The 23,548-nt window shown below is 53.0% G+C and overlaps 1 protein-coding gene across 3 annotated transcripts; it reads right to left on the bottom strand.

Moving 5' to 3' along the window:
* Positions 1–5,161: 5,161 nt before the first annotated feature.
* On the bottom strand, positions 5,162–19,535 carry LOC119054401 (uncharacterized). Of its 3 annotated transcripts, XR_008389805.1 has the most exons (10): positions 19,278–19,527; positions 17,891–17,992; positions 17,489–17,638; positions 15,417–15,560; positions 13,616–13,756; positions 12,219–12,350; positions 9,833–9,997; positions 9,423–9,569; positions 5,931–6,618; positions 5,162–5,823 (listed from the first exon to the last, which is right to left on the bottom strand). XR_008389805.1 is itself a non-coding variant. In XM_053655715.1 (9 exons), the coding sequence occupies exons 1-9, from the start codon at positions 19,330–19,332 to the stop codon at positions 6,395–6,397; spliced, it is 1,257 nt and encodes a 418-aa protein (XP_053511690.1). In that variant the 5' UTR covers positions 19,333–19,535; the 3' UTR covers positions 5,162–6,394. The 3 variants fall into 3 exon arrangements, 2 of the variants coding, with proteins under 2 accessions (XP_053511690.1, XP_053511688.1); XM_053655715.1 differs by having other exon boundaries at positions 5,162–6,618; positions 9,423–9,566; positions 19,278–19,535; XM_053655713.1 differs by having other exon boundaries at positions 5,163–6,618.
* Between the last annotated feature and the right edge of the window lie 4,013 nt (positions 19,536–23,548).

Here is a 23,548-nt window from a genome sequence, read left to right as displayed (position 1 = left end):
CGAAGCCCTAGCCCCCCAGGGCCGGTGCTGGTGCCGGTGCTGGTGCTGGTCCAGGTGCACATCTCCGCACCCAGCCCTTTGCCTCCCTTGGGAAAGTAAAAATAAAAAACCCTTTGCTCTCCGCACTTTCTTCTCCCTGTGAATTCATTCGCAGCCTGCCTCACCTACCACCCTAACGACAAGGGTAAGGGATGGGGGTGGGGACGTGTAGATCGCCTACACCTGTGGCCACTAACAATTTCTCCCTCTCTGTAGGCACAGGCCACTCTTCCTGTCAAGAGGGGAAGTCTCTGTCCTCTCCCCGTGAATTGGAGCTGGCCTTGTGGCTTGCTTTGACCAGCAGAATGGAGCAGAAGTGACATTCTGGAATTTCCGAGCCCAGGGCTTGAGTGGGGGCAGCTTCTGCTTTCTCTTCTCAGACCCTCCAGCTACCATGCAGAGGTCCCGCTGCCCTTCTGGAGAGCCCCTGTGGAGAGGCGGAGGTCATGTGGGGATGAGCCCGAGTCACTAGAACATTCCAGCTCCAGCAGTGCCCTCGCTGGAGGGCAGTGACCCGAGCCAATGCTCCCTGGGGGTAGAAGAACCACTCAGTGGGGCCCAACCGACCCACAGGTTTTTGAGAAATAATAAATCATTATTTTAGGTCAAGTGACTTGGAGGAGGGAGTGTATTGCTTTTGACAGAATGTTCTGGGAAGATCCATATGAGAAAGCGACTTTCTATTTGAGCGCAGATCTGAAAGAAGGAAGGAAACAAGCCACGTGGACATCAGAGGGAAGAGCATTCTGGGCAGAGGGCGTGGAAGTGCAAAGGTCCTGGGGCGAAGCTGAGCCTGGTGTGTCTGGGGAGAATCATGATGGCTGGGGCGGCTGGAGCAGAGTGAGGAGGGAGCGCGGCGTTCGTTCTGGGAGGATTTATTCGGCTGCTCCCTGGGAGGGAACCAAGGCCTTCCTAGAAGCGCCGTGAGGGTGGGGCCAGGACTGGGGCCAGCGAGCGAGTCGCTGCCTTGGGTGCAGACTTAAAGGGGCCAAAACACTCGGCTATCAATACAAATGATATTTTAATGGAATACTTTTTAAAAATAAAAAATTGACGCAAAAAAACCCTGATAGTTCAATGAACATACTATCAAAATTTTCAATAAGGAGCGGGACTGTGCCGAGACGTGTTGGAGCCTGGCTTTGACGGAAACAAACTTACTGGTAATAATTCTGGTCAAGAGGACCTTCATGCTCGACAGTTTCTCCTGACGAAACAATGTGGTTAAATAATTTTTAAAAGATTTTATTCATTTATTTTTAGAGGGGAAGGGAGAGAGGGAGAGAAATATCTATGTAGGGTTGCCTCTCGTGCACCCCCTGCTGGGAACTGGCCTGCAACCCAGGCATCTGCCCTGACTGGGAATCGAACCGCCATCCTTTGGTTTGCAGGCCCGCGCTCAATCCACTGAGCTACACCAGCCAGGATGTTAAATAATTTTTAATTAACCTATGCCAAAGTAAAATGATAATAAATTCTGTTTCGATATAAATAAAATATTTTAACTCAAATAGTTTTAATACCTTAGACAATTTCTCAATATTTTTTTCCACTACTCTAGGATTTTGGAGAAAACAGGTGTCACAAAAATAGGTAACCGCATGTATGCGGAGCCTTTGGCCTCAGGCTCCCGTGTGGCTCAGCACAGCGCTGGTCAGGACACCAAGCTGTTGCCCGCAGAGGGCCGGACACACAGGACAGGGCTGTTTCCTGAAGGAAGAAGGCAGCAGGGGAGGCTGGGAAGTCAGGCTGGGCCTGCAGAGAAACAGCTGCGCCTGCGCAGAAGGTCGGGCTCAGGAAGCAGGACACGGGAGGCCAATCTGGCATCACCTCTCAGTGAATTAAGTGCGCTCTTCCTTCAACCCAGCACCCTCCCTCCTGAGAACCTGCGAAGGACGGAAGCAATTGCACTGACGTCTCCCTGGGGTCTTCAGGGGAGAGGGGGCATCCAGGGACCCTCGCCTGGGTAAAGATGACACGGGGGTGGGAGAAGATGCTCTTTGAACCCCGACTCGCCTTTTCTCACTTCTAATTTATAAGCGTCATTTGCGATCCCATTGCATGATAGAATTTTCTTTAAAGGCATGACAGGGGTCTGTCCACCAAGCTCCTGACGTGTATTGGAAATATTTGTAGACATGTAGCACCTAACAAGGAACACTGCTGTCATGGGAAGCTTGCTGCTGACTCACTCACAGCGGGAGGGGGAGGAAGCCCAGGATGTGAATGCGCTCAGCAGGGTCATGTTGGGGCATCTACGCCGCAGGCACCTCAACCTCGCATGCAGCCCGCAAAAGGGGTAAATCAAAGGGCCTGGAGGGTTTCCACGAGGTGCTGGTGAGGAAAGCAAGATGCAGAGAGCTGTGACTAATTCCTTATGTTTATTTTTATTTAAAAAAAAGATTTATTTATTTTTGGAGAGAGGAGAAGGGAGGGAGAAAGAGAGAGAAACATACTGATATTTCAGTATGTGTGGATGCCTCCTACATGCCCCCTACTGGGGACCTGGCCTGCAACCCAGGCAAGTGCCCTGACTGGGAATTGAACCGGTGACCCTTCGGTTTGCGGCCCATGCTCAATCCACTGAGCTACACCAGCCAGGGCTAATTCCTTATTTTTAGAAGACAAAAAAGGTCCCATATACCTATATGACAGAGACATGACATAGCCGTGTCTGTATGACACAGATATAACATACACATGTCTGTATTGTATACATATTGTCAGGATGGTCAGTGACTTGGGCGGTGAAAGAAGTCACAGAGAAAAGAAAGAACGGAGGTTCAAGGTTTTATTTTACTTTCCCAAGGGAGGGAAGGGGCTCAGGTGCGGAAATGCGCCCCTGAGGGGTTGGGGCTTTCACCTTTCATTGGGTAATGAGTTGTTTTGAGAGCAGGATGTTGGGCTGCAATTTGATTTGCTGTTATCTTCCGGTCTGGGGTTGCAGTTTGGCATGTCCTGTGTCACAAGTGCCCTCTGCACCTTCAGGGGCTTCCAGTGACTTTCTAGTCCTGAGGATAAAGGCTCATAAAACTATGAAGGTCAGTCATGCTTCATGGCAGGGGCGTCAAACGCATTTCCACCGGGGGCCACATCAGCCTCCCGGTCGCCTTCAAAGGGCCGAAATAACTTTAGGACTGTATACATGGAACTACTCCTCAACTGCTAAGGAGTTGAATGACATTCAGCCCTTTGAAGGCAACCGTGAGGCTGATGTGGCTCCCGGTGAAAATGAGTTCGACACCTCTGCTTTATGGGGCCCAGCTCACTCTGGGAAAGAGGGCCCGAGAAAGTGGCTTTTGTCGTATTACATATGACAGCTGTGTAGACGATGCAGACCTGTGTCCCTATTGACCTATATTGATATCGGCACAGCTATATGTATATGTCTGCACCGATTTGTAATGAATGTTTGCGTGGGGTTATTTGAGTTGGGGAAATAATGGGAGGAGATGTGGGAGGTTGTTGACAAGCCATCCCTGGGGTGGGGGACCCTGGGGAGAGTCTGTGGGGGAGAAGAGAGGGAGAAGGGGGACAATACAAGGGAAACGACTTTGAAAATTCAAAGCACGTGCTTATGTAGCAAAGTTACAGCTCTCCTGTTGAGGGCAGAGGTTATCCAGGCAGTGAGAGGCTTTGCATATCCTCGACTTGCTTTTGTATGTTTTAGATAAGTGACATGTTTAACTCGACACACGTGCTCACCGGAAAACCTAGAAATGTACAATAAAATGAAATTCCCTGCCCGGGTTAGCTTCACCCTGCTCCCCAAAGCCCCTTTCTCCCCGTGCAGACTCCCAGTCATGGTTGTGAAGTCTGGTTTCCGCCGCAGGGCCAGTCTTTCCTGAGCACCTGCCTGCTAGGTGCCGATGGGTCATACCCTGGCCACATCCCCAGGGCCTCCAGGGCCTCCAGTCTTGAAGAAACTGCTCCTTCCGCTTTCTGCCCCCTCCACGGCCACCCCAGCAGAGGCCTGGCTGGGTAGCAGAAGGGGCTTTGGGAGCAGAACACATACCCTGACTGCGCCACCCAGTGGGTGTGCTCCTCCCCAGTAACAGTAGTAAAGGCCGCTATTCACTCACAAGGAGCCCCCCACGAGTGCTGTTCAGACTTCTGTGCCCGTATCAACTCTTCTGTCAACTCTAAGGAAGCAACCAAGTTCCTGCTCCTGGACTGTGTCGTGCCACAAGGTGTTGGGGTGATTTGTTAACAGCCCCAGTAAGTGGAAGGCCTGCCTTTCTCTCATCTCCCCTTCTTCCCTCTTTTCTCTCCCAGCCCTTCCAACACCGTGCAAGCCATTCTTTGTATGAAATTCCTTCTTTTGAAACACCTAATTTCTTGTCCTAACGGATCCCTACTGACCCCTCTTCTTTGCTAATAGAACCTCGTTTTGTCCCAAAGGCAGCTGTGTTCCTGCTCAGAGGTGGGGCCTCTTTCAGCCCCAGGCACTGAATCTTTTTTTTTTTTAAAGATTTTATTTATTTATTTATTTATTTTAAAGATTTTATTCTACAGAGGGAAAGGGAAGGAGAGAGGGAGAGAAAATGTATGTGGGGGACTGATTGATTAGACAAGTCAATCAGGACAACCCATCACCTTGGCCAGCTCAGCTCTAGCCAGCAGGACCTGAGGGAAGTCAGCTAGGAGACAGGGCTTCTGGGAAGCTGAGGACTGGAGGCCACCACCTCCTCCAGCTTCAGGTTTGGTTGTGCGAGGTCCTGATGCTGGAACGACGGCCGTCTTCCTGCGAACCCTGGTGTGCTGAGGAGGACAGGGCGGCAGGTGGGCTGTGGATGACCCCTCTGACCTGCTCAGTCAAGGCCCCCAGCGTCTCCTATCTCTACTCGCTCTGTCTGTCTGGCTGTACATTTGTGCTATGGCTGCTCGTCCCTCAGGCCTTTGTGTGCAGATACCCCCCACCCCTGGAATGCCCCCAGCCTGGCCCCAGCCATGGCTCTGTCCCTCAGCCCCTGCAGGTCTTCACTGAGATGTCACCATCCTGAGGCCTCTCTTAACCCCCCCATATAAAGTACCCCCCTGCCCCAGGGCTCCTCATTCCCCTCCCCCACACTGTTTTTTTTAAAGATTTTATTTATTTTTATTTTTAGAGAGATGGGGAAGGGAGGGAGAGAGGGAGTGAAACATCAGTGTGTGGTTGCCTCTAGCACGCCCCCTACTGGGGATATAGCCTGCAACCCAGGCATGTGCCCTGACTGGGAATCAAACCTACGATGCTTTGGTTCCCAAGCTTGCGCTCACTCCACTGAGCTACACCAGCCAGGGGCCCCCACGCTGGTTTTTCCACAGCACTTACCACCGTCTAGTATACGTGATGTTTATTATCTCTCTCCCCCACCGGAACACAACTTCCTGAGAGCAGAGGAATTTTTTACTATGTACCCTCCAGTGTCTAGAACTGTGCTCAATTGATTAACGGGATCCATAGATGTTTGTCAGATGCGTGCTCAGTGAATTGCTTCAGTCCCCTCGGCTGGACTGTCCACTGCTCGCCGCTGAGTGCTTCCCGGCCGTCTCCCTCCTGTGAGTGCCCCGCTTTCACCTCTCTGCTCAATCCTCCGGGTCCCACGCGGGCTCTGAGGTGATGCTCACGCCAGACTGAGCCTTGGCTCTCGTGCCCACCCTGGCTTGCAGACATGGTCACCTGCAGGTCCCCTCGGGTCCCCAGAGGAGAGGGCAGACCACCTCAGGGCCCTGTTTGAGGCTGCGACCACCAAGAAAAGAAACCCCAACCGCTCAGCTTGTACGATGTGATTCATTCAAACCCTGTGGGAACAGTGACACTGAGCCCAGACAGAAGGCGGCCGGTGGTGGGGGTGGAAGGGATGGCTGAGATGCCTGGGGAGGCGGCGAATTTGGTCCTCAAGCCCCACCTTGGCTGCCCAGGACTTTGCTAGACCCTGAAGAGGGAGACAGAAGGAGGCGGAGTTGTTTCCCGGGGAGAAAAGACACAGCCCTGGTGTGTGGCCGTAGCCTGGCGTTGGGATGTCCTGCTTGAGGGACGGAGGCCTAGGTTTGGAGGCTCCGGATGTGGAGGAGAACATGTAATTATGGAGGCGTCTCTAGTCTGGGGAGGAAAAACAGCCTAGTCTGAGTGAGGTGCGGCCTCGGGGAAGTTCTAAATGTTAAGGAGCAGGACTAGCCTTGGGGACCACGGTGTGAGGACCGGGTCCCCCCGTGGGGAAGCCCTGGTCTGAGGGCGAAGGCTCACCCTTCTTGACTCTCTCACCAGAACCTTCCAGGCCCCTGGAAATGTCCTAGCAGAGGAGAGCCAGGGGGCCATCTAGCCGTGAGCCAAACCAGGGGTCGGGGGAGCTCCCGGGCGACGAGTGGGGCCTCAGGAGAGTGCCACGGTGATCAGCGCGGCCACCAGCACGGGCAGGGCAAGGCGGAGGCCAGGTGCCGCTCCCGAGTCGATGACGGCGCGCAGGCTGGAGTTGCACTTGAACTGGCCGGTCAGCTGGTGGTCGAAGAGAGCCCAGAGCCCCTCTCTCCTGGTTGAGGTGCTGCACAGGTCTTGGGATCCGCAGCCACGCACTATTGTGCTCCCGCCTGCGGAGACTGGGTGGGAACCGCGACGTGAGGGCGCGCACAGGCCGCGTCTCCTGCACGGGCGGGCGCACGCGTCCCCACTGGCACCAGCGCAGCCTCCGCAGCCCCAGACTTCAGTTTTCTCCAACTAACAAATTCCCCTGAAATTCCCTCCAGCCCCTCAGAGTGCCGGTTTCATAGGGTCAGAGCCTCGCTGAGGTTTCAGAAAAGAAAACCGTCACATCAAACAGGAAACATGGGCCCTGGCTGGTGTAGCCCCATGGATTGAACACGGCCTGCTAACCCAAAGGGTTGCTGGTTCCATTCCGTCAGGGCACAAGCCTGGGTTGTGGGTCAGGTCGCCAGTAGGGGGCGCATGAGACGCAACCACATATTGACGTTCCTTTCCATCTCTTTCTCCTTCCCCTCCTCTCTCTCTAAAAACATATTTAAAAAATATTTTTTAAAATTGCTTTTTAAAAAAAGGTAACATGGGAATGGCCACCCTCAGAAGGAATGGCAGGCCCTCAAATGCATGCCGGTCAGGAAACTCAGCAGGACCGTTCCGACCCCTGGGCTGGGGCCTGGCCACGGCTGGCTTTTCCTTGCTACTCTTTATGCCTTACGTGCGTGCTACAGGCGTGCTCTTCCTTGTGTCCGATATTAATAAGAACCGACACCTGAGGCCACTCTACGCCACACCCCCCTCCAAACGGCTTCATGTGCAGTGATTTGCTGTGCTTCTTGAGAGCCACATAATATTGTATAAATTATATATATGGCATTACATTTACATATAAATATAGGTATACAGTTGTGACCCGTTTATTGAGGACTTGAAGGGGATAGGAAAGTAAAATAGTCTTATTTTACCACCACCAACAACAAAAATACCTGACCATAAGTGGAGGTCAGTTTTCAGTCCTTATCTTGTAGGGATATGGATGGAAATCCTTACGGCTGAAGTGATAGGAAATCCGAGTTTGTGTTCAAAGTAATGTGAACACGCAAGAGGACTGGCCGTGAGTGGATAATTATTGGCGTTGGCTGGGTGAAGGGGACATGGGCTTTACTAAACTGCTGCCTCTGGCCCTGGCTGGTGTAGCTCAGTGGGTTGAGTGCAGGTCTGTGAACCAAAGGGTCGCCATTTCGATTCCCAGTCAGGGTACGTGCTTGGGTTGGGGGCCACGTCCCCAGTAGGGGGCGTGCGAGAGGCAACCACATATCGATGTTTCCCTCTCTCTCTCCCTTTCCCTCTCTCTAAATATAAAGGAAACCTTAAAAAAAATAAAGTGTTTCCTCTTTTATTTATCTCTGAACTTCTCCATAATACAAAAGTTGTAAGCCTCACAGCACAGCCTGCCTTTGTCTCATTTAGCCCTGAATTGGAATGTACTTCCTCAAAGAGCCCCATCTGTGAGACGCCTTACGCCCACCCTCAGGCCCTGCCACTTTCACGTGTCAATCACATACAGCCCCCCTGATGCCCCCAGAAGCCCCTCCCCCACAGTCGACACAAACACACCAAGCCACCTTGTCCAGGGAACACACACACACACACACACACGGACACACACCCAAGTTCCTCCACACGTCCAGTCCCTGAGCGCTGCTGGTTGCCGGCCTGTCCACTGCACGCAGGCCTTGCCCGCCCAGCAGAGCCGTGACCACAGCCCTTGAATCCCATCAGTTCTGAGATGCACATCCTTCCTCCTACCCACACACATGTTTCAACATCTCTGAGTCAAGCTGTCTTCCTGTGTCCCCCTCAAAATCATCTGAAATTTGCTGCCATGCCATAAACCCATGCTTGCTGTGTTCTAGAATAATGCGGTTCAGGACAGCAGCCCCTGGCCACATGTGCCTGCTGAGATGGGGCCTGTTTGACTTGGGAAGGGCTGTGAGTGTCAAATCCGCACCAGATTTCAAGGGCTTAGTAGGAGAGACTGCATGTAAGAGTTAGCTCATTATAATTTCTTATATCGGTCGCATGTTGCCATGATAGCTGTTGGATATATTGGGTTAAAAAGAAAATATACTATTACATTAACTTCATCTGTTACTTTGTACTCTTTTAAAGATTATTTATTTATTTCTAGAGAGAGAGGAAAGGAGGGAGAAGGAGACAGAGAGAAAAACCGATGTGTGAGAGATACATTGACTGGTTGCCTCTCTCATGCCCCCGAATGGGAACCTGGCCAACAACCCAGGCGTGTGCCCTGCCTGGGAATCAAACTGGCAGGCAGTTAGATTCGAAGGCAGGCACTCAGTCCACTGAGCCACACCAGCCAGGGCCTGTTACTTTGTAGTTTTTAATGCGGCTACTAGAAAAAATTAAATCACACACATGGCTCACATATTTCTCTTGCAGAGCACTCATCTGGAAATCCCGTGGATTATCTTCCTTCTCACAACAGCCTTATGAGTCAGGGACTGTAATTATCCCGCCTTTGTCTCCTTTTGCTCTGAATTGGAATATCCTCAGGCGGGAAATTGAGTGAGAGGCAAAGTCTCCTGCCCACAGCCGCCCAGCTCATGCGTGGTATAGATTCGGGATTTGACCCCGGGCAGCCTGACCCCAGACTCTGGCTTTATGCCCTCTGCTCTATCGTGTCTCTCATGAACTCACTTTGTCCTCATCACCCCCTGTGAGGTGTGCTTCTGGCACTGCCACTTACCAGGAGATAAAAGTGAGGCTCGGTGACATGCACTTATCTTGGGTCACACAGAGCAAATGATAGAGGGGGGACCCCAGACTCAAGCATGCCTTTCCCAAAGGCAGGGCGCGCAGGCTCACTCACGCCCCCCTGCGCGCGCATGTCCACACGCATTACCTTCTTCAGACGCCACGTCCAGCTGGACACACTCGGTCTCCCCGCAGGGACACTGCATGTAGAAGGAGGAATTGCAGAGCCCCAGGTGGCTGTCAGCGCACGTAGGACACAGGAACTTGCTGAGGGTGCGGGAAACCGGCAGAGCTGCTGTGTGAAGCAGGGTGACGGTCAGCCGGGAGGACTCTCGGGGCCTCTGAGGGCCCTCCGTGCACTCATGGCTCTACCACAGGGGGCTGACTGGAATGGGCTTTCCCACCGGGCTGGGGTCCAGGAGCCTAGGGCAGCCTGCCTGGGGAATGGGGGTTAAGTGAGGCCTTCTCCAACCCAGGACAAACTCCCACCCCCACCCCCGCCAGTCACCCCGCCACCTCCTTAGCCACCCATGTGACTGCTTTCTGGTGGCAGCATACTGAGAAGAGTGGGCTTCTGGCAGTTGCCTTGGCAACAGGTGGTGTTGATCCAGAAGCCAAAGCTGTTGCTGTAGGTCAGGGAGGAGATGAGGCTGTCGGGCTTGCAGTCCTTGGGGGCCACGCAGGAGCCGTTTCTCCAGGCCACGGGGTTGCCTTCTGCTAGGGCTGGAGCGGTTGGGGGCAGACTGGTGAGGAAGAGCGATCGCCAGCCGCCACTTCGCAGCGCCCCCCAGAGCCCTCTGGGTGTCACTGCGGGCGCTCGCTCTGCCTGAGGTCATCCCCATGCTCCCAAAGCCTGCATTGTTCACCCCTGCCCTCTCCCCTTAGGATTCCAATGGAGAGGTAGTTTTGCCGCTGCGACCTCTCCCCGGCCGGTCTCTGAGCACCTCAGGCCCTCAGCCAGAAACTTCTCTAGGACCCCGGAAACGCCCAGCCTGGTCCAGGATCCTTACTATTCCTACTTATGCTATTTCTGTGCATCTTGGAATCTATACCCAAGAAAGTCTTGTTTCTAGCTCAACTCCTCTTGCCATTTACAGAAATGTGCTATTTTTCCCTTCAAGAGACAGATGGACAGGGGAGTTTGGGGACTCCCTGCCCAGAAAGTTGCAGTAGATATCGGGATGGCCGCACTGAGTCTCCCACCCCACACGCTTTTTTGGCAACAGGACCTTCCCACTCCCGTATCAGGAGGCGGAATCTATGTCCTCGCCCCTTACATCTGAGCTGGCCTCGTGACTGGCTCTGATCTATAGACTCTGGCAGAAGTGACCCTGTGCTGGTTCTGGGCTTAATGCTTAAGGAGTTACTGGTTTCCACTTCCGTCTTCGGGGGGAGGCAGCCACCACACTGTAAGGAAGCTCAGCTAGGCTGCAGCCTAATGAGAGACGGGTTGGAGAGAGGATCCAGAAACTGAGAGGCTGAATTGAACATTCCAGCCCCAGTCAGTTCCCGGCTGAATGCAGCCATTTATGTGACCTCAGCCTTCACTCCCTGGAGCAGAAGAATCGCCCAGCTGAGCCCAGTCAAGCCGCAGAATGGTGGGAAATAAAAATCATTGTTTTTTTTTCAAATTGTGGTAAAAAAAAAAAAAAGTTATAAAATTTACCATCTGCCCCGGCCAGTGCGGCTCAGTGGATTGAGCGCAGGCTTGTGAACCAAAGCATCGCCAGTTTGATTCCCAGTCAGGGCACATGCCTGGGTTGCAGGCCAGGTCCCCAGTAGGGGGCGCATGAGAGGCAACCACACCTTGATGTTTCTCTCCCTCTCTATCTCCTTCCCTTTCCCTCACTCTAAAAATAAATTAATTAATTTAAAAAATTTACCATCTTAAACTATTTTTAAGTGTAAAATTCAGTAGTGTTAAGTATATTAACATGGTTGTGAAACAGATCGCTAGAAATTTTTTTACCTTCATTTTTTTCTTGTCGTTCAAGTACAGTTGTCCCCATTTTCCCCCACTACTCTACCGGAGACCAGCCATCCCCATCTCCCACCCCTGATCCCACCCCCTCTTGGTTTTGTCCATGTGTCCTTTATACTTATTCCTGACACTCCTTCCCTTTTTTCCCCTTAGTATCCCCTCCCCTCTGGTTACTGTCAGTTCTTAATTTCAATGTCTCTGGTTGTATTCTCTTGCTTGTGTGCTTTTGTGACTAGGTTTTATTTGTAGGTGAAGATCTCGAGAAAGTTTTCATTTTGCAAAACTAAAACCCTCTACCCATCAAACAATGATGCCGAACCCACCTTTCCACACCGTGCTGCCTTTTTTCCCCGTGATTCTGACTACTTCCCATCCTCATAGGAGTGGAATCATATGGTATTTGTCCTTTTGGGGTGAAGCCATGACTTCTTTAAAAATTATTTTTCAATTACAGTTGGCATACAATATTATATTACTTTCACGACATAGTGGTTAGGCATTTAGATATCTTACAAAGTGGTCACACCAGTAAGTCCAGTATCCATCTGACACCACACATTGTTATTACAATATCATTGTCTGTATTCCTCCCTATGCTGTACTTACGTCCCCGTGACCAGTTTAATAACTGGCAATTCGTGCCTCTGAATCCCTTTCTCACCCGGCCCCCCACGCTGTGTCCTACCTGTTGACCACCGGTTTGCTGTCTGTATCTCTGAGTTCATTACTGTTTGTCAGGCCTATGTAATGAGTTGACTTATTAGCACTATATCGCCAAACAAATGTGGCCTCAGATTTTAAACTCGCATCCTCCCCTGCCACCAGCCTCTGTCCCCCATGGCCAGGAAGAGGTTACTGTGACGCCAGTACAGGCAGCAGACCCCTGCGGGGGTGGCAGCGAGGGGCCTGGCTGTGCCTCAGGCCCCGCTTCTGCCTCCCCTCACCTGTCCCCAGGACACTCACCCAGGAAGCCCTCCGTCTGAAGGCAGTAGTTCTTATCTGCCGGGCAGGAGAAAGGCTCACAGTGGGAGCTGTTGGAGCAGGTGAAGCAGGTGGTGACCTTAGCCTTGGCCTGGGTCAGGGTTGCCTGGGGAACTGCAGGGAGAGAGAGGGGGGCTGCTGGAGGACACCCTGTGTGTGTGTGCGTGCCTGGGTGTGTCTGAGTGTGTCTGTGTTTCCAGCCAGGCGTGGGGTGCTTGGAGACACTACGTGCCAGCGTACAGATGTGAACGTTTGTGGAGGCTGGCGTGTTGCGGTGTGTCTGTGAGTGTGCTGTGCTTGTGCCTGTCTCTCCCCCAGTCTACACTTGTCTGGATCTGACAGACGAGGAGTCCCCTGCCCGGGTGTGTGATGGGTCCACAGGAACTGCATGTGCAGAACTCCACGGCCCTTGTTCCGGTTGTTAGGAAATCCTGTTTTGCACGTTTCTCCTCTCCATATTGTAAAATTTTGAGCTCCCCAATCTACCTGTCCTTCACTGGGACAATGAATTTCATTCACTGTTTAGGTTTGAGACAAAAACTCCTAGCAGGTGGTAATCTGAGGAAGCAAAGGTAAGAATATTCCCTCTTCGCCTGCAGATTCATTAAGAAAATCTTCTGCCTCAGAGAACTGTCCTCGCCCCGCGGGTTCTACCAAAGCATCTCCTGTGTCCCCGGAGTGGAAGAGATGCCGTGCTACCCAGGTTTGGAAATTTCCTTTATCGCCCCTGAAACATCTGTAATTCTGTTCCGATGTCTCACTTAGAAAGCTGCTGCCCTGATAAGCACTATCTCAATCAGCATCTCTCTTTTCTGAAAGATAAAAATTATTGTCAGTGTTCTCTTTTAAGCCCAAAGGAGACTGTTGGCAAATTTGTCTTTTGCATAAGCAAGAAAGGGAAGGAAGGGAAGATTTCTTATTTAAAAAACCGAGTTGACATCTCATGTCACTTAACACCACAGGATGTTCGTGGTTAGAAGTGCATGCTCCTCTGTCGGAGTGTTTTGGGCGCCAGAATATCAATGTGAGTGTGTGTGGATGTGTGGATATGTACCAATGGGATTTTCCGCTTCTGGGTGTGTCAGGTGGGGTGTGTGTGTGTGTGTGTGTGTGTGTGTGTGCGCGCATGCGGGTGCCTATAAGTTATTACACTCCCTGGGACCATTATAGTAGAGGGACAGGATACCCTGGGGACATGCAGGATGGGGAAGGACAAGTGGCATCTGGGGAGAGCAGAGAGGGAAGGGTCTCAGAAAGTCAAGGTTCATAAGAAATAATAAAAAAATTAAAAATTAAAAAATAAAAATAAATAAAACAAAAATAAAAATAATAAAAAGAAAAATAAAAAAAAAGAAAAAGAAAGTTAAGGTTCAAAGCACCTGGCGAGGTGGGAGCAGCCTCGGAGTAGCATTCAGGTGGGCTTGTGAGATGAAATCCAAAGGCTTCCGGGCCCAGGGTGGTGTTCACTTGCAGGTCGCACACCTCTGGGGTGGCGCAGCCCTTCAGGGTTTGTGGACCTGCTGCAGAAACAAGGGGAAGCTTCAGGGGGGACTCAAAGCCTGAGTGTTGCAGCTTGGGGTCTGTCTTTCCGTCTTTCCCGATGCTTCTAGATGACTCCTTTTCAAACATGCCTGGTCATTTCTTACAGCCTGTTGCTGCCTGCTCATTGTCGTGATTCTAACTCTGCTCCTTCAAACGTGTCGCCTACAGTTCCGTGCTGGAGCTGATAACCACAGCAGCTGGGTTCCTTGCTCCTGCTGTCGCTCCTGGTGGCTTGCTCCCTTGTGCATTTCAGGAGCTCACATTTGGTCGGTGTTGATCTGCAGAAGATCTGGTGGCCCGTCTCTGGAGAGGACTTTCCTTGGCTTATACCGAGAGCCGGGAGGTGCTGCCAGCCTGGGGTCATTTCAGCTTCCTTCCACGGGCCCTGGCATGTGTGGGAGTCTAAGGGTCAGCGCCCCAGCTACGCTGCCAGCCTAAGAGCTCGGCACCCACACACGGCAGGCTGTTACTGGCGTTCCCTCTCAGGGTCACTGTGCCTTCCCGTGCGTGCTCACTGCTCTCATTTCCGATTTCCGTTAACGCTTTTCTTTGGTTCGGAGACCCTTGGGGATTTCCCTAACTTCCTGTAAGCTCCCAAAAGCAGGGAGAAGGATTCGGGTACAGCACCCAGGTCATCTGTAAGAAGAGGCTTACCAAGGGAGGTGGGTAATGGGAGCAATCTGCCCTGGGAACAGGCTCTAAGGAAGTGTATTGTCTATACAGGGTTCAGAAGCGATAATGAAGCAGACTGAACATCGATCTGCTTGTCATTATCACCACGTACCTGCACCTCTAAACAACGGCAGTGGCAAAACACTCATCCCAGCCCCACTCCCGCCGCTCCTGCGCCCCCGCCCCACCCTCCCAGGACGCCACTGTTTGTAACAAGAAGACCCTCCGAAGGATCTAGTCCATCGTGCCGTCAGGAGCAGAAGCCCAGGCCACTTCTCTCTGTTGCTTTGTTGGCTTCGTAGTTAGTGTATGCTCTGGTCATTGTGGTTCTATTCCGAGCCCTTTGTTCAAAAAGCCTCTGCTCCAAACTTTTGCAAACACAAGAGTGGGGGCTTTAAAACATGTCTGCAAATTCTTTGAAACCGCGAGAGGTGAGGGTCTACGCCTCCTCCTTTGAAACCAAATGGACCTTTGTGACTGTTTCAACCAGTGCAGCTTGGTAGAAGGGACACCGTGTGACTTCCAGGGCCGTCACGGACCACGCAGCAGCTGCCACTTTGTTTGCTGGAATACTTGCTCTCGAAGACTTCGGCCACCATGTCCAGGTGGTGGCAGCCATGATAAGAGGAAGCCCGAGCTCGCCAATGTGGAGAGACCACACGGACGGGCCCCGAGTCCACGTGGGTGGCAGAGATGCTCAGCCAGCCCCTGGCTGCCCTCAGCCCCGCAGTTCTGGCTCCCCGCCTTCTGACGGCAACCACATGGGAGACCCAGAACTGTCCAGCGGAGCCCTTGAGGAACCCCCAACCCACAGAAACCACGACTTAATCAAACAGTTGTTCTCGTGGTGGGCCCCTGCCTTTGCAAGTGATTTGTTAAATAGCCACAAGCAACCAGAACACCCATGCAAAGAGCCGGTGGGAGGGAGGCTCGCCATGCAAACGACCTCCTGAAGGAAGCCCTTACCTCCGTCCCATGTCCCTTCGAGGGTGACACAGACGTTCTGGTACCCGGTGCAGTTCATGACCAAGAGGGAGTCGCACAGGGCCAGCTCCTTCTCCGAGCAGTAGTGACACTTCACCCCGTTGGGCTGGGCTTCGGGCTTTTGCTCTGGTGGGAGTGGGAACAGTTGGGGTGGGGCAGAGGCTGAGGCTCAGCCGCTCTGGGCCCTCCTGCCCCCACCAGCCCTCTGCTCTTGCTGCCCCACCCTCCACAGTCCAGAGCATTTTCCTCCAAAGGGGGGCCAGCCTGGTCTGGGTCACCTCCTCCTGGCCCCTGAAGGCTTATTTCCAGGAACAGCAAACAGAGCCCTGGGTGGGGCTGGCAGAAGCTTCTTTGCTTGTCCTAAACAATCCTTCCTGCTGGACCCTACAAACATTTCCTGAGCGCCTACCGTGTACCGGGCCCTCTTCCGGAGACACGGCACTGAATAGACAAAAGCCTTGCCTTAAAGACCTGAACCTTGAAAAGGGGTTAAAAAGCGATCCTGTTATTTTAGGTTTTAAGAGATTGTGGCATTCTGCAAAAGAGCGGGATTGCCTCCTCTGGCTTCTCCGCCATCTGATGAATTTTCAGAGCTTTCTTAGAGATCTGAAACATTTCAGAGGAAGCTGTTCGAGCATATTTTTCCTGAGTCAGAACTAAGCCACGAAGCATTTTAATGTGTGTTTATATAGAAATATTGGCAAATACAGAAAAACAGACTAAAAAAAACCCCATAACTATGAACTGTGCTGGCTAATTCGTGGCCGATGCCCACGAGTGACTCTGGAGCCCTCGAAACATGGCTGGTTCCTCTCGTGATGTGCCGTGGGTGTAAGATACACCCTCATTTTAGAGGCTTCGTTTGAAGAAAGCGTGTAAAAATCTCTCATTCAAAAGATTGTATCGATTGGACACATGCTAAAATAATATTTTAGGTATGTTATATGAAATAAAATGTATTGTTAAAATTAATTTCGCAGCCCTGGCTGGTGTAGCTCAGTGGATTGAGCTCGGGCCTGCGAACCAGACAATCGCAGTTCGAATCCCAGTCAGGGCACATACCGGGTTGCTGGCCGGTTCCCTGCAGGCCAGTTCCCAGCAGGGGATGCACGAAGGCAACCATACACTGATGTTTCTCTCCCTCTCTCCTTCCCTTCCCCTCTACAGATAAATAAATAAAATCTTTAAAATAAATAAATAAATAAAATAAAATAAAATTAATTTCGCCTGTTTGTTAACTTTTTAATGTGGCCACGTGAAAAGCTTTCATTATGCATAGAGCGAACATATTTCTACTGCGCGGTGCGGCTATCTCTCCTCTACCAGGAGGAAATTACTGGATTTGGGGGTAGTCCCTTTGATCCTCCTTCACCCATAGGGGTTTTGGTCAATGCAGTTTTAATCATCACTGACATTCCATGTTCTAAATAGCCTGCCTGCCTCTCAAGCTGGACTCAGCTGGGGGTTTTGGCTGGGTTTTTTGTTGTTGTTGTTGAAGCGCACACTTTAGGAGGATGGACACCCCGATAGTTTGAAAGGACGGCTAGTAGGCCCCAAGTGTGGCACTGTCTCAGGCCTCCCCCTTGCGACCTCAGCCAAATGCCAATCCTTTCTTTGGAGAAACTACCAATTACAAACAGTAATCTTTATCGCCGCTTGGGGCCAGGCCTAGAGTGAGGCCAGCAAGGAGCCGCTCACTGTCAGGGTTGTGCCGGCGCGCAGTCAGCCCGTGAGGGTGAGCGCCCCCTTCAGGTGAGTGCCCCTTTCAGTTCTGCGTCCCAGGCCCCTCGCGGGCCTCGCCTCACCTGGGCTGTGACCACCAGTAACATTGCTTGTTCTGCTTAACTCACCTTCGGGGGAGCCCCCCCTCCTCAGGAGAAATAAGAATCGGAGCTTCTCTCCAGCCCCCCAGTGACTCAATCATTGATGAAGTGCCTACTACATTCCAGCTTCGTAGTGGACGCACTCCTTGTAAAACTTACGTCACACCCATTTCCCAGATGACGAAACCAAGGCCCGGTTTCCGTGACGCCCCACCCAGCCATGTGACAAACCTGGCTGTGTCACAACCTGGCTGCAGTTGTTGTCACAACAGCTCGTGCTGACCCAGACACTGAAGTGGGGGGCGTAGGTCAGGGTGTAGACGCTTTCTCGGCATTTCTCAGGGGCCACGCATGACCCGTTCTTGATGAGAAGCCCATTTTCTGGGGGTAGAGGTGGAGGAGGGGAGATTAGAGGGCCCCCCCCCAGCCTTCCCAGACCTCTGCCCTTTCAGTAGCAATGCCCAAAGGTCGACCCGGGACCACCCCTGCCCCCCACCCCAGAGACGTGGAGCTGAGCTGTGAGGCAAAGTTCGGCCCCTCCAGCCCCAGGGTTGGCTGGTCCATGCCTCTCCCCTCTGACCCCAGCCCACCCACTTCAACCAGCCTCTCTGCCCAGCCCTGTGCGGTCCACACCCAGCTGCATCTGGCTGAACAGGCAGGAGTCCTGGGTGGAAGGACAAGGGATCTCTCTACATTTTCCCAGAAGAGAGCAGGATGGACACGTCTTGGAGGTCCCTGTAGGGGGAGAGGAGTGATGAGACCCTGAGCTTTGAGAAGGAGAGAGAGGAAGACACACACACACACACACACACACACACACACACACACACACAGGATTCAAGAACAGGCCCTGTGGCTGGTGCATGCGGCGTGGGGGGCGGTGGGGGCTGTTGGGAGAAGATCAAGGAGCATTCTCCTGGAGGTGTGCGAAGGGCTTCTGGGTGGGTGGAGCAGTGTGGGCAAAGGTTTGGAGGTGAGCATGAGCGTCGCCAGGCTGGGGCTGTGTGCAATCTCCACCAGACCGGCCAGTGCTCACCGGGTAGCTCTTTCCCCAAATAACAGCGACCTTGCAAGCCCAGAAAGGAACAGGCTTCAGTGGAATTCCCCTTCTTAGGCTGGGCTGGGAGGGAACCCCCTTGGTCCAGCCAGCCTTCTTCTTGACCTCCAGAGGGGCCCTGAGGCTCTTGCAAGAAGCCTCATGGCTCTCGGGAGCCCAGGCTGAAGACGGCTGCCCTTCCTCAGAAGGACAGAGCGGCCACCCAAGGTCACACAGTGGGATCCCGGCTGGGTTCCAGGCTGTTTAATTCCCAGCCTGGGCCAACAGTGGCAGATTTAGAACCAAAAGGGCAGAAAGGCAGGTGAGGTAAAGGAATCGTATAAATTACTCCTGACTATCAATAAGAACTCCCCTGCAGACAGGCCTAATATGTAATATGGCCTGATACTATTCTGGGCCCTTAAAAAGTTCCTCAAACATATTGATTCAATGAACAACCCTCTGAGGCACGGTCCTTATCACCCTCACTTCATAGAAGGGGAACGGGACCACAGAGAGGTTAAGTAGCTTGCCTGAGGTCACACAGCTAAGAAGTGTCAGAGCCAGGATTTGAACCCAGACAGCCTGGCTCCAGAACCATGCTCTCAAACACTTTCTTTTTTTTTTTTTAAAAAGATTTTATTTATTTATCTTTTAGAGAGAAAGGGAAGGAGAGAGGGAGAGAAACATCAATGTATGGTTGCTTTTTGTGCGTCCCCTGCTGGGAATTGGTTTGCAGGGAACTGGCCTGCAACCCAGGAATGTGCCCTGATTGGGAATCAAACCGCGATTGTCTGGTTCGCAGGCCCGCGCTCAATCCACTGAGCTACACCAGCCAGGGCTCAAACACTTTCTTCAGCTGCCTCAGGGAGGCAAAAAGCAGAGGTGAAAGGAGCTGGGGCTCAGTCTCAAAAGCCCAACAGACACCGCCCATGGGATGGTGGGCCGGTGATCACTCCGAGGGACCCAGTGCAATGCGCCTACCTGCTGAGGTGGCCAGCGCTCCGAGGAGCACCAGAGCAGGGAGGAGCCGGAGCATGATCCAGGCCGGAGAGGAGGAAGCAGGATACGGGTGCCCTGGCCTTTTATCCAAGGTCCTGGGCTGGGCTGGCAGCCCGTGAGGAGGGAGAGCAAATAGTCTGGGGCGATAGCAGCTCCACCCACCACCCTGGCCTACTGGGGCGTGTGGCGAGGAAGGGGGCTTAGGGAACGTGGGGATGGGGAAACTGAGTCCCAGGAGGCATGCGGGTGAAGTCCCGGGCTACTCAGTGAAGCCAAAGAGGGAAGACGAACAAGTGGCTGTCATTATTATTCTGATGATTAACAGGTTGCCTGGTCATTCCGGAGAGACGGTAACTGACTGACTCCTCGCATCAGTCTTCCATGCCGTTACCGTTAACCCCAGCAGGGACACTGGGAATATTTGCCCGTCAGTCAGTATGGGCCAGGTCATGCGGCAGTGACAGCTCTGCCAGGTTGCTAGAGAGGCATCCTGGTGGCTGCCACTCACCGGGAGGTTCTCTTTTGGTTGCCGGAACAGGGGGTGTCTGAGTTCTCCCAGACATGCCATGGGGGGCACTCAGGGTTTTGGCTAGCGCGTTGTCACCAACCAAAACCGGAAGCAGCTCGCCAGTTTAACAACGGGTACAGCTGACATCAGCCCTGAATCTCCCCATTTTACAGAGAAGGGAGCTGAGCCTCGTTGTCCAAGGCCATGAAGTAAGGATGGTAGCACAGTCAGAATTGGAACCCAAGCCTCTTCGACATGACCGCTAGCCTTCGCAAAGGGGAGGGGAGGACAGCCCCCCCACCTTCCCTGGCCACATGAGCTGAGGCCTACATGGCTCACCTGCCCCTCCCTGCCCCTGACTGGGCATCCTGGGCTTGTGCAAATGGTCCCTGGGGTGGGGGGGGAGGGGCGCGGAGTAAGGTCGATCTCCACCACGAGCAGCTCTCCAGCCCTAAAGCTTGGTCTCTGTCAGGGTCCCCTCTCCGCGATCTTTGAGTCTTCCCACCTGCCCTGCACCTGCCTCTCCTTTGAGATACAGCTCTGGGGTCTTGTCGTGTTCATCCACTAACTCAGCCCATCCAGGGCCTCAGTGAGCCCAGGACAAATGGCGGCTCCCTGGGGGCTACGGGGATTCTCACTAGTGATGCTCAGGCAGGTACCGCGGAGCCAGGTGGCCTGGGTTCAAATTCCAGTTCTACCGCTTCAAGCTGGATGGCCTTGGGCAGACATTTCACCTCCCTCCCCGAGCCTCAGTCCCCTCATTTGTCAACCCGGGCGGTCAGGAGGGCCTGTGTCTGAGGGCCGTGAGGGTTGACTGAGTGGATACGTGCAGAGCGCTGAGGGCTGTAGGTGCTATGCACTCCCCTCCTAATCGAGCAGCAGACCCTTCAAGCCGGGGCCGGCCTCTCTCCTGGGCTCCGAGGAATCCCCAGCCAGGGAAAGGACCCATCCGAGGTGACTCTGCAGGCCTGTCGTGCTTCCCAGACTCCAGGGCGGGGACCCCACTCTCTGTGTGCAGTCAAGGAGCTTGCTTTGGAAGGTGCCAAGCCTAGGGGGGAAAAGATAGGATCCTGGGGGTGGCTTTTCCTGGTAAGGTGCCGCAGCAGGGAGAAGTCTGGGGAGAAAGGCCACTTCCTTCCGGGTAAATCCAGAGCCCCTGGGTCCAGGATTGGTGGGAAGAAGCAGGAGCAGGTCCCCCAATCTGGCGTCTGGAGCTGGGGAGGTAGGAGCGGCTCCCAGTGCTTCTCGACTGAAAGAATCCAGTCTCCTGAAAGTTCTCTGATAACCCAGGCTGGATAAACAGATCACAATCTGGGCAAACTTGAGGCCTGCGGGAGAAAGGACGGGAAGGGCAGGGAAGCAGACCAGGGACATTTCCTGGCCCTTGATTTGGAACCTGGAGGCGTCGTTTAATGCATTTTCAAGCGAACGCGGACCTTCGCACCCTGTTTTATCCACAGACCACAGGGTGCGCTACTCAGGACTGTGTCCACGGACTTTTCCACTTGACGTAATGAGACCTGAATTACGTAGTTTCCTCTTACTGTTTTCTGTTGGACAGAAGTACTGCTCGTACAGTTAGCTATTTTTCATCACTTGGTGTTACAAACTACATTGCAGTGAAGAACTTTGGGCCCGGGGCCCCGGGCCGACAAGGCTCCTTGGGTTCTCAGCGTCATCCCTCAAAGTCAAAAGTCGCCGGCTCAGTTCCTGGTCGGGGCACATGCCTGGCCTGTGGGCCTGGTCCTTGAATGGGGCACATGCGAGGCAACCAGTCGACATTCCTCTCACACATGGATGTTTCTTGCCCTCTCTTTCTCCCTACTGTCCCCTCTCTCTAAGAATAAAATCGATAGACTATTCTTTGAAGAAAGAAAAAGAGGAGAAGAAGGTACTTTGTGCCCGAACCACTTGATACATACAGCACATTCCCCTGAGGAGTGAGTAAGTGAATGGTTTTGCTGTGTCAGAAGGTTTGTGGTTTCGGGAGCAATTGCAAAACGACCCTCCATGGGGTCCTACCGGTCCCACCTGCGGTGAAGGGGCGTGTCTGCTTCCCTGCAAACCGGCCAACTCCAAGTACCCAGTACCGATCTGTAGGTGGAAAGGTGGGTGGGCGGATGCAAATGGCCATGAACTCTGTGCAGCTCCTTCCATCAAGAGGTGGGGTCCCTTTCCCTCTCCTCACCTCTGAGCTGCTCTCAGAACTTGCTCCGACTTGGAATGTGATGGAAGTGTTGTCAAATGCATTCCGAGCCTCAGACTCAAAGAAATTTGCAGCCTCTATTGCAAATTTCTTGCTACGGGGGCTCTGGCTGGGGGTGGGGTGGGAGGACACAGTTGGATGGAGCGTCATCCCGTGCCTCCAAATGTTGCCGTTTTTTAAAAAGATTTTATTTATTTATGTTTAGAGGGGAAGGGAAGGAGAGAGGGAGAGAAATATCAATGTATGGTTGCCCCTCGTGTGTCCCTGGAAACTGGCCTGCAACCCAGGCATGTGCCCTGAGTGGAATCAAACTGCGATCCTTTGGTTTGCAGGCCTGAGCTCAATCCACTGAGCTACACCAGCCAGGGCCAAATGTTGCAGTTTTGATCCCAGGTCAGGGCACATGCCTGGGCTGCGGGGTCGATTCATGGTTGGGGTACATGCAGGAGGCAACCAACCAGTTTCTCATTCTCTCTCTCTCCTCCTCTCTCTAAAATCATTGAACATATCCTCAGGTGAGAATTTTTTTTTAAAAGTTATAAATTCCTTGCCGCGGGGAACCCTTGCTGTGAATGAACTTGCCTCCTGCAGGATGCGAGGACATTCAGGGAGAGGCTCTGGGCACCCCAGCCAGCCCAGCTGAGGACTTTTGACTGAGGCCACCCAAGGCCATCCCAGGCCACCAGCTGGGCCCAGCCACCCCACAGAATCTGGAGCCGTAACGTCTGCCCGTTTTTCAGCCGCTAACTGCTGGGGTGGCGCAACTCGGCAAACACCAACCGATGCGCACCCTGTGTTAGTGCCATTTTTAGAGGAATCACAGGCCCTTCCTTTTTCTGCCCTTGGCTAATTTTTCTATTGATTCACAGCAGCTGCGTGAATTTCCTGGGGCTGCTGCCACAAAGTGTCACAAGGCCGGGTGGCTTAAAACAACGGAAATGCATTGTCTTGCAAACTGGAAGCTGGAAACCCCAAATCGAGGGGCGGGCCACAGGACTGTGCTTCTCTGAAGCCGCGTACGGGCACCCTTCCTCGCCTCCTGCCGGGCTCCAGGGGTGTGCTGGCCATCCTCAGCGTTCCTCTGCTGGCCGCTGCCTAACGCCCATCTCTGCTTTCATCACCAGGGGGGTCTTCTTCCACTTCTCTGTTTTACAAACCACACCAGTCCCGTGGATTAGGGTCCACCCTACTTCAGTATGAGCTCATCTTAACTAATCACGTAGGCCAAACCCTATTTCCAAATAAGGTCACATTCTGAGTGCTGAAAGCCAGGATTTTAGCATCCTTCTCTCTCTCCTCCCTCCCTCCCTCCCTCCCTCCCTCCCTCCCTCCCTCCCTCCCTCCCTCCCTCCCTCCCTTCCTTCCTTCCTTCCTTCCTTCCTTCCTTCCTTCCTTCCATCCAGAGGCAGGAGCACAGTTCAACCCCCTAACAGGAACTCTAGCAGCTCTTGAATTGCAATGATTATTTCTGCTCTGCTGGAGCTTGAGCTGCAAAGTGCTAGAGGCAACCAACCACTCTGCACACTCTCTGCAGTTTTT

Source organism: Artibeus jamaicensis, unplaced genomic scaffold (assembly GCF_021234435.1).
Source record: "Artibeus jamaicensis isolate MK-2021 breed Jamaican fruit bat unplaced genomic scaffold, CSHL_Jam_final scaffold_11, whole genome shotgun sequence".
In the NCBI taxonomy this organism is placed as follows: domain Eukaryota; kingdom Metazoa; phylum Chordata; class Mammalia; order Chiroptera; family Phyllostomidae; genus Artibeus; species Artibeus jamaicensis.
Note: the sequence above shows the minus strand (reverse complement) of the source record. Positions and strands in the feature narration are given on the sequence as shown.